This window comes from Onychomys torridus, chromosome 11 (genome assembly GCF_903995425.1).
Source record: "Onychomys torridus chromosome 11, mOncTor1.1, whole genome shotgun sequence".
Taxonomy (NCBI): Eukaryota; Metazoa; Chordata; class Mammalia; order Rodentia; family Cricetidae; genus Onychomys; species Onychomys torridus.
In genome coordinates, this window is record NC_050453.1 from 62,773,309 (window position 1) to 62,784,231 (window position 10,923).

General features: G+C 40.3%; 1 protein-coding gene across 1 annotated transcript in view; it reads left to right on the forward strand.

The window, feature by feature from the left end:
- LOC118592898 (zona pellucida sperm-binding protein 3 receptor-like) overlaps positions 1-9,469 on the forward strand; it is a 36,225-nt gene extending 26,756 nt beyond the window's left edge. The window contains 5 exon segments of the mRNA XM_036201984.1: positions 676-876; positions 916-924; positions 1,347-1,424; positions 8,396-8,601; positions 9,260-9,469. Coding sequence (XP_036057877.1) covers positions 676-876; positions 916-924; positions 1,347-1,424; positions 8,396-8,601; positions 9,260-9,469 — 704 coding nt within the window.
- Positions 9,470-10,923: the final 1,454 nt, after the last annotated feature.

A 10,923-nucleotide genomic window follows, 5' to 3' on the forward strand; every position in this document is an offset into this window, starting at 1 on the left:
TACTTGATCCCTGGTTGGTGGAACTGTTTGGGAACAATTAGGAGGTGTGGCTTTGTTGGAAGAGGTGCATCACTGGGGGAAGGCTTTGAGGTTTCAAAAGACTCACTCCATTCCCAGTGTGCTCTCTGGCTTCTGCTTATGAATCAAAGTATGAACTCTCACCTGATGCTCCAATCACCTATCACCATGCCCTCACTCTGCCACCAAAGTCTCTAACCCCCATGGAGCCATAAGTCCATTAAACTCTTTTTTTAAGTTGAGTTCATCATGGTATCTCATCACAGAAACAGAAGAGTAACCAACAATACATTTTAATGGGGGAAATGATTAAATAAAGACTTATCTGCCGTATTGATATTGCCCTTTTTTTTTTCTTCTGAATCATGATTAAGTAACTAAAAGTTAAGTATACTCTATTGATCAGCCTCTAGTGTCATAATTATCAACCACATTGCTGTATGGCTTTGCATTGAACGTCTGTAGAATTTATTCAACTGAAACTTTATACCTATTGAGTAATTCTTCCTCTCCTCAGAAAGCAACATTCTATCCTGTTTCCATGAGTTTGATTATTATCTTTCATAGGTAGAGCAAAAGCTTCAAAGGTGTCTTTCCCATATGATGAAGTATGCCCATCTCTCTCTTTTTTTTATTTTTTATTTTTTTATCTCCCAGGGATATGTTGCCCAATACCAAATATGGAGAAAATCAAAATTGTAAGTGAAAGGAGAGATTTCACTGGTATGTGCACCTATGCCTATGGAGACTATGTTTTCTATGTTTGTGGTGAAGGTTCTTCCCCTACCTCTACTGATGGAAGAAGTTCATGTCAGGAAAATGGAAAGTGGGACCCTGCAATACCATCATGTCAGGCAGGTAAGAATACCGAGGGAACTTGTCATCATCATTTCCCAGATATCCCTAGTGGTTCTATGCAGTTGTATGAAGAATAATCTTCTTAAAAATCAGTGAGTTTGGGAATGCTCTTCCTATAAGTATTATGCAGGATCACAGATATTTGCCCTAGCACCACCAAAGCTATTGATAGAGTTATGGATCAAGATATACTGACCAAGAGCTTACAAAAGCTTTTGTCAAAGAACATAGCACATTGAATAAAACCCTTCAGTGTTGCAGTTTGTTAATGTTCCTGCATATATTATCTGTTAACATTATGGCCAATATTTTAGTAATGTAAAAGACTATTCCACGAGTCTCTATATTTGTACATCAAGGGGAAAAAGAATGGCTTATATAATTATTAAACAAAGAGAGACTTTGTTATGAAGGGGAAGATTGGGTACTAGTGACTGACATCAACTTTTCATTTCCTTGTTCTGATTCAGGCATGCAAAACAGTCCTGCTGTTACCCTACCAAGCTTTGCAGAAACAAACTCAAGCATTAAATATATATCTGAAAATGGTAAGATGCTGAAAATATCATTGAAGAACAATGGGACTATCTTAACTCTGAATGATTCCTTACTTCAACATGACAGACCAGTGCATGCCATAGTTTAGGTTAATATAAAAGCAAAGTTTAAGAGGATAACTTGGGATCTAGCTAATTTTGTAGAACATCATAGGAATCAGGGGTGGGAGGTGAGAATCATGGGAAGAATGGTGTCCATCCATAGTCTTAAAGATCACTGTAAGGAGAGTTAAAAGTCAGTCATCTCTGCTCTGGGGGTTGTAATTGACACAACTAATCGTCTCTCACTACTGCCCATTCTATTTCCTTCAGTCAGCACTCAAGTAGGCTGGGACTTTTGACAGATGTGATATCTCTAGCTGTCACTCCTGGTGAACAGACTTTCTCTACGTCTCGTAATTGCCTACTCAGTATAAACACTATGGGTGCAACTCAAGAGATACTCCAGTGGTTATCTTGGGCTCCAGATATTTCCCAAACGAATATGTACCAGACATCCTGGCTCTTCATCATGACCACAGCTTATTACTACACAGTGTGGTAGCATTTCTCCTCATCCAAGCTGTCCCAGCAGGTGGAAAAGCCCAGAGGAATTTGCTGAGAGCTATAGCTTAACTATCAGGGGACAGCTTCAGTGTCCACTGGTTGGATTGTTTTGCCTCTAGCCTTGGAAAGCGTGATACCTGGTCTACTGATCTAGAGATACAAGCAGAAAAGTAAATTATGCAAATGGTTTGGTAGGATTAATTTTGAGTGGTGTGAACCATACTGGCCCTACGTTTTCCATCTATTAGTCACATTAGCTACACAGAGATAGTGGCCAACATCCTGGGAGGTAGCATCTCTATTCTGTTAAATGTGCATGCGTACATGTGTGTGTGTGTGTGGGGGGGTATGTTTATATGTATGTATGTGTATATTTCCTGTTTTCATTAATATTTGAGGTTAGCATGCAAATCAATGAGTTTTATAATGGGACTTTTATACGTTGTGTCATTATGCTTTGTCCGAATTTGTTCCCCTCTCCTCCTGTTCTCTGCCTCCTGCCTACTTTTCTTGGGCTGGTTCTGTTTTTTCCCTGAGAGTGTCCTTGCGTTGCTTTCATGTCACGAATGTTGTGTTTTCTTCTCTTTACCTCTACCATAGGAACTCTTCCTCCCCTCTCGGGACTCCCTTTCTAGTTCCACAACTTACACACACCACACACACACACAAGCACACACATACACACACACATACATACACACACACATACACACACACATACATACACACATACACACACACATACATACACACACACATACACACACACATACATACACACATACACACACATATACACACACATACACACACACAACACACACACAACACACACAACACACACATACACACACACCACACACACACACCAAACACACACATACACACACACCACACACACACACCAAACACATACATACATACACACACACATACACACACACATACACACAATACACACACACATACACACACATACACATACAACACACACATACACACACATATACACACACATACACACACATACACACACAACACACACACACATACACACACATACACACACAACACACATACATACACACATACACACATACATACACACACATACACACACAATACACACACACATACACACACACCACACACACACACACACACCACACATACCACACACACACATATACACACCCCCCCACACACACCCCCCACACACATACACACACATACACACACAATACACACACACATACACACACACCACACACACACACACATACACACACATACCACACACACACACCAAACACACACATACATACACACACACATACACACACACATACACACAATACACACACACATACACACACACCAAACACACACATACATACACACACACATACATACACACACACATACACACACACATACACACAATACATACACACATACACACACATACACATACAACACACACATACACACACATATACACACACATACACACACATACACACACAACACACACACACATACACACACACATACACACACAACACACACACAACACACACACATACATACACACATACACACATACATACACACACATACACACACCACACACACACACATACACACACAATACACACACACATACACACACACCACACACACACACATACACACACCACACTTAAATAAAAGCAAGTCAAGCTAAAAAACCACCAATGTAGAACCCAGCTTACATTGCTTTGTTTACAGAGAAGCTAGCTAGCACATGCCATGCCAAGCGGTGTGTGTGGAGAAGGCTTCTACCAGGGCAGTGTCCTGAAAGACTCAGAGCATCTGGTGCAAGGAGAGCTGCAGAGCTGCAGACAGTCTGTGCTACTGAAAAGCCAAACCAGAGGACAAATAGCACAGCCACAGAGGGAAGAGAGCAGACACACACTGTGAAGGATGTGGGAGAATCTGAAGCCAGAAGATTGCCAATATCCAAATTCCCCCCATCCTTGTTATTGCATGGAAGAGCAGGTGCCTGGATTGTAGGTCCATGGCAAAAAGCGCTTGACAAAGGCTCAACACAGCCTGTTGGAATCCACCAAGCAGAGAACAGTGTGTCACAGCAACCCATAGACACAGCCCAGAGTTGAGAGATCTGCAGTTCTCATCATCAACCCTAACCCAGCACTGTCCCGTGGAGCAGGGGATCCATCCAAGTGCATCAGCACTCAGAAGATGATGCATCATCCTGATACAACAGATCTCAAGCTGTGCGGACAGTGGAGGTGCAGTACAGGTGTGAGCATCTGATGCTCAGAGACTTTGTGCACCCCCATCCCTGCCATGGCGTGGAGGAACCGGCCAGATGACAGGGGTTTTTACGCAATGTCCTGATGGACAAAACCAAGGTAAAAGTGGGCACTGAACTTTCCCCCGACCATCAAGAAATGTTGACAGAGAACACAATACTCTTTAAAATCAAAGCTTTATTAATTTATAATAAGAACTCCCCCCAAAAGTACACACCCATATTGACCAGACCCAGAAACTGTGCATTTCAATGAACTTCTATACACGTAGAACAGCTGTTTTGAAGCTGTGGAATCTCACCTGTGATTTATACTTTCATTATCAAATATATTTTATGCACTTATCCACCAACAGAAAATGAAATCAGTAGCTTTTCTGTCTACTAGTAATGAGCTTTCTGACAAATTATATAAAATATCCCATTCGCAATAGAAATAATATCTAGGAACATGGAGCTGAAAAGATGGGCCAATGGTTAAGAGCCCTGTTGCTTTCTTATAGTATCTGGGTTCAGTTCCCAGCACCCTCCATAACTCTAGTTTGAGGGGGATACAAGATGTCCTCTTTTGACCTGTAGGTACCAGGCAAAGCATGTGGTTCACATACATCCATGCACACATATGAAGTAAAATTAGTTAAGTAAAAATAAAATTGAAAATATATAGGAATAAACCTAACCAAGAAGATGAAAAACTTAAAACACTGAAAAAGGAAATTGAAGAAGACATTAGATATTGGGAAAAAAAAAAAAAAACAAAAAACTTTGCTCCTGGGCAGACAGAATTAACACTGTGAAAATAGCCTCTCCAAAGACATTTATAGATTCAGTGTAATCTTAACTAAAATTTCAATGACATTTTTCACAGGACTTTAAAAAAAATTCTAAAATACATACGGAAACACATATGGAAATCCTACAGATAGTCAGTAATTCTAAACAGACCGAACACAGCCAGAGGTGTATTATCTGATCTCAAACTGGACTACAGAGCCTTAGAAATAAAAACAGTATATATGGTACCAGTACAAAGACAGACACATAGACCAAGGGAACATAATGGGCCCAGAAGTCAACTCATACAGATATGCATTTTTGACAGAAGAGTTAAAATTTATCAAGAAAAAAATATCCCATTCAAGAAATGGTACTAGCAGGCAAAACTGGGCAAGTACCTATGGAAGAATGGAATTAGGCCCATATTTCTCACCCTGTACAAAAGTTCATTCAATGTGGAGCAAATGCCTTAACACCAGAAATGTTTAGGCAATTACAGAAAACTATGCTGAAAATATTTCAGAATATAGATGTTGAAATTCTCCAGGAAAGAGCCACAGTTGTTGACAAATGAGGTTCCATGAAAATGAAAGGCTTCTGCTTAGCAAAGGAAACCATCAACATAGTAAACAAACAGCCAACAAAATAGTAGAAAAGCCTTTCCAGCTACACTTCAGATAAAGGGTTAACTTAGAGAGTATTTTAAAAATGCAAAATTTAAAAACTGGTCAAACAAACTTCCGTTCAACAAGTAGGCCAATGAACTGAACAGATGGCTCTCAAAAGAAGTAATACAAAGGATCAATATGTATTTTTAAAAGTGTTCAACATCCTTAACCATCAGGAAAATACAAATGAAAAGTATTTTGAGATTTGAGCTCACTCATCAGAATGGCTGTCATCAAGAAAACCTGAAAACCAATGCTAGTGAGGCCAGCCATAGAGAAAATGGAAACTTTGTTTACTATCGGTGGGTGTATAAACTACTGCAATCATCGTGGCAGTATGTAGGTTCTTAAAAATTAAAAATGTAACTAACATATGACCCAGCTAAGCCACTTCTGAGCACACGCTCAAAGGAGTCCATATCTTACCACAGAGATACTTGCACATCCACATTTATTGATTCCCATGGAAACAGAATCAGCCTAGATGGCCCTCAACAGATGAATGGGTAGTAAACATGTGGTACATATACACAAAGACACTTTATTTGGCCATAAAGAAAGATGAAATTTACAGATCAACATCTAGAACTAGAAAAAGTGCTGGGAGCGAACAGGCTAAGGGAAATATTCTGTGTGTGCTCTCTCACACGGGGCTTTAATATGTACTTTGTCTGTTTATGTGGGAGTGAGCCTGAGGAGAGGCCAGGAAGTGGTAGGGTGCCCAGCAGGAGAAAACGGGCTTCAAGGGAGGAGGTAGGGAAGATCATAGGACACACGTGACGTGACAGTGGACGGTGAAAGGCTTGGAGCCAAAGGCTTCAAGTGGGAGGGGAGGAGCGAGACAGAGGAGAGTGGACAGGGGAAGATCAATAAAAACTATATGAAAATGCCGGAAGAAACCTTCTCCTTTGTATGGTCGTTGGGGAAAGGAAAAAAAAAGGTTCAATGCATTTCCCCTTCTGAAGTTGAGTTTTCCTTTGGCCCCTTGTCTCCTTTTTCATACCTGTTTCTCCCTTTCACTTGAGAATGTCTTCACTCTGTTGGTCCTACACTCTGCATCTGAAGTAGAGAAATTGATTTCAGAAGCTCACAGATGGAGGGATTTGCCTCAGGCTGTGTGATGCCTCGAGTCTCAGATGAGACTCTGAACTTGGTATTTTTTAGGTTGGAACAAGTAAGACTTTGTGGTTTTAGTATGGAATGGAATTCATTCTTCAGGTGGAGAGACATGAACTTAATATCCAGAGGCAGGAGGGTATTATTCGATCGAATACATCTCCTGTACTAAAGTCCCTGTGCTTGAAACATGTCCTGATATAACAGCACTACAAAGTAAGAGGTGACTGAGCCCTTCTGAATAGCTCACATGCTTGTCCTGGGGACCCGCTATGCCAGTGTGTGCTGTAGTACATGTGAGCTGTTTGCTCTGGTCTTTCTGGATACTTTATTTTTTCACACTCACCACTGAGGCATGAAGGAACCAAATCCAAATCCTATTCCTTTAGATGTGCATAAATAGACTCCAAATAAACTCACTTCTCTGTAGATTACCCAGAGTACAGTGTACTGTGATAGGAAGAGACAATAGACAGACACCTCCTTACTTTGAAGCATGTATGTCTGAATGTGTTGGAGGGTATGTTTTGGTTGGACTTTCTGTGTGTCTTGTACGTCTTTTCATTGGGTACACTTGCCTCCTCAATGTAACACCAGGTCCACTAGCAATGCATGGAAGACAAGAGTTCAAAAGAAACAGCAATATTTCCTGTTGATCAAAGCCTACCTAAACTTTACCTTTTACCTATTTATTTGATAACATTTAAGATATGAATGGTAAACTTAAAAATATTGGCAAAAAGTGAACATTAAAATGAACACTAGTTTCCCTTCCTGAGCCTTAAAAGCACAGATAAGCACCATTGCCAGAAGCAGCCACTACTGTTCAGTTGTTCTGTCTTTCTAAAATACTTAGAGGGTAGATTTGATCACTTTGATCTAAGAATCTACTTGTGCCTCTAGTAAACTTTCCACGACAACCTTCATTTCCTTTCAAGTATCCAAGAAAGAGGAATCTCAAGGGTTAACACATAGTTCATAAAGTGTTGCAAAGTTCCATTGAAATCTTACGATGGCCACCATCTTTCCACGGCCTTTCTGTGTCTATAAGACGATGATGCTCCTGGTCGATAAGCTGATATAAAGTGAAGATGAGGTAAGAGCGTGACTTGCCTCTTCAGTGTCCTTGGTTCCTGCATAATTTTTGTTAGCAATAAAAAGCCACTGTTCTGTTGAACCCTGCAACATGAAAAGGTGAGGACAATGAAAAGCACATCCTTAGCATCTTGCATTCAATCAACACTGTGGGGCAGAAATGCAAACATTGGTTCTAACACTTAACTACATGAGACTTAGAGAATTAACTTTCTCAGTTTCATTCTTGATGAAATATTAATAATAGAAACCAATTCATAGAGGTATTATAACAAAATTTATAAGGCAACAAAAATTTAGCAAATAGATATACATAGTACTTTTCTCAATAGGGATCAGGACTATTATAATTATTATTGAAATCAGTAAGCTTTGCAGAACTTGAATGCAAGTATATACAAAGTTTCTCATTTTCATTGTTTAAATTTGATACCACTTAGAAGAAGAAAGCACAAGGTATGTTCCCATTAAAGCTGTGTGCCCCAAACCGGTGATCTCAAATGGAAACCTGTCTGTGGAGAAAGCTCAATATGCTGAAAGGGAAAACATCACTGTTCGTTGTGATACTGGATATACCATAGTTGGTCCCCCAAACATCATTTGTTCGGAAAACAGAACATGGTACCCTGAGATACCCAACTGTAAAATGGTGAGTGGCACAATTTGGGGACCTTTTGTGATGTCACCCTTAAATATAGCAATCTCTTCCCAAGGCTCTGTGCAGACTGTGATGGTGTCACTTGGCATCTACCAGAAAGAATACCTGGTTGACCAGATATACACTTATAACCTTGAAGCATCCTGGCAAGATTGAAGGAGTAGGTTTTTCTGCTCTATGGCTGGATCCAGAACTTTAGAATTAAGAATTTCCGAGACCTAGTGCCTTGAGCATAGCTCCCCATGTTTGTGGTCTGTATACTTTTGCTTTGCTTCTGGAGCATTTCAGGACTCCCCCTTGCCTATCCTTATGGGGCTTCTCTGGATCCTTGGGGCTGTGTCTTTTCTTCAACTACACTTTTCTGCTCTTCAAGAGCCAGATGTAGTGGCATATACCTATAATCCTAGCAGCAAGGAAGTGGGCATAGAAGGGTCCTAACTTCAAGTCTGTCTTAGGTTGCAAAATCCTGTCTGAACCCCCCCCCCACACACACACACCTCCTTCGTAGTGTGACTTGCATATGAACACCTACTAAGAATGCAAAGTCTCCTGATTTTCTTATGTCCATCAATTATATTAACCTCACTTTTGCCAAGAACCCCTCTCAGACTGCACCCTCCCCCAACTTCTTTCCTTAAATTTCTTGTAGACGGTCCTGGAACACTGCAGACCAGTGACTGAAGGCAGAAAACGCTTGCAATGCTTCTCAAACCCAGAAGATGTGAAAAACGCCCTGGAGGTGTACAAACTGTTCCTGGAGATCGAAATATTAGAAAGGGAGAAAGAGAAGTGGACACGAACCCACAGGAAACCTTGGAAATATGTTAAAATTAAGGGGCCATTCAGGCCTTTTGGTTAATTATACAGAATCTCCATGCAGCAGCTGTTCTGATTCTTAAGCACCACCACTGTTAAAAAGTTTCTGAGCCAGAAGAACTTAGGTGGCTTTTTTTTTTTTTTTTTGGAAGCTATGTCAATGATGATTATTGGCTAGCCATTGTGGTTCAATTGTCTACTTGGCTTGATTCCCTGTAATGGTTAAATATAAACTATTAAATACCAATATTTGTGTTATCACTCTCTTTAGTATGTTGCATAAATATGACACCCGGGACACAAATTCACTAGCATGTCTGTAGGTCATTTTATTTCTCCTTTATTTTCTACATTGCAAAGAATGCAGCTCAGATTATACTAACCCCATTCCTGCTGAATTGTCACTGACTGCCATGACACTGTGTCTCATGAGCCCAGCACCTGCCAGTTCTGAACCTGCAGAACGAGATCCGAATTTAAGGAACATTATTCTGGAAGAGAACCTTACAGGGCTGCAGAGATTCTTTGGTGCCCCCTTCTGGTCACTTTCCACACTAACAAGGACTTGTAGTTTCCCTTTAAAGCAAATTGGTTTTGTGTGCTCCTCCACATTATAGAAATGAAATCAGATATGCGTCCTGGTTTGTTTGTTTGCTTTTGTTTTTGTTGAATTGACACCAGTGAGAATTAGCTTATAAGAGGGAACCACAATTGAGAAAATGCTTCTGTAAGACTGACCTGCAGGCCAGCCTGTGGGCATTTTCTTGATTAATGATTGAGGTAGGAAGGCTCAGCACATTGTGGGTGGTGTCACCCCTGGACCTGTGTTTCTGAGGTATATAAGAAAGGAAACTGAGAAAGCCAGGAGAGAAAGCAAGTCAGCAACATTCCTTCCCTGTACCAATTCCTGTCTCCAGGTTCGTGCCTTGAGCTCCTGCCCTGACTTCCATGGACTTAGAGTAATTAGATGAAATATAACTGTTTCCTTCCCAAGATGCATTTGGGCATGGTGTTTTATCACGGCAATAGAAACCCTAACTAAGACAGACACAGTAAATTAACTCAATCTCACCTTTGTTCATAAACATTTGTGCACATGTGTGTACTTTGTGTTCATTTACTTTCAATTCTGTTAGTTCCCTCTCTCTCTATGACTGTGCCACATTTTACTCATTTCAGGTAAACATTTGGGTTATATTCCATTTGAGATATTATGAATGTACTGCTCAGAATATTTTTGCATGTGTCTTCTACTAAATATATGGATTTTTTTTTTAATTCCATGAGGAGCTAAGGGTGAAATTGACGGTTCACCACACATATGCATGCATTTTCTCAGCAGCTTTCTGAAATGATTCCACCAAAGCATGTTTCCACCCACAGAAAGCAAGTGTTTCATGGAACACTTGCTTACGTATGCTCTTTCTTCTTGGGAAATTCTGCTAGGCACCAAGTTGAGCTTCTAACTTGTTCTTTTCTAAAGATTAATGAGTTTGA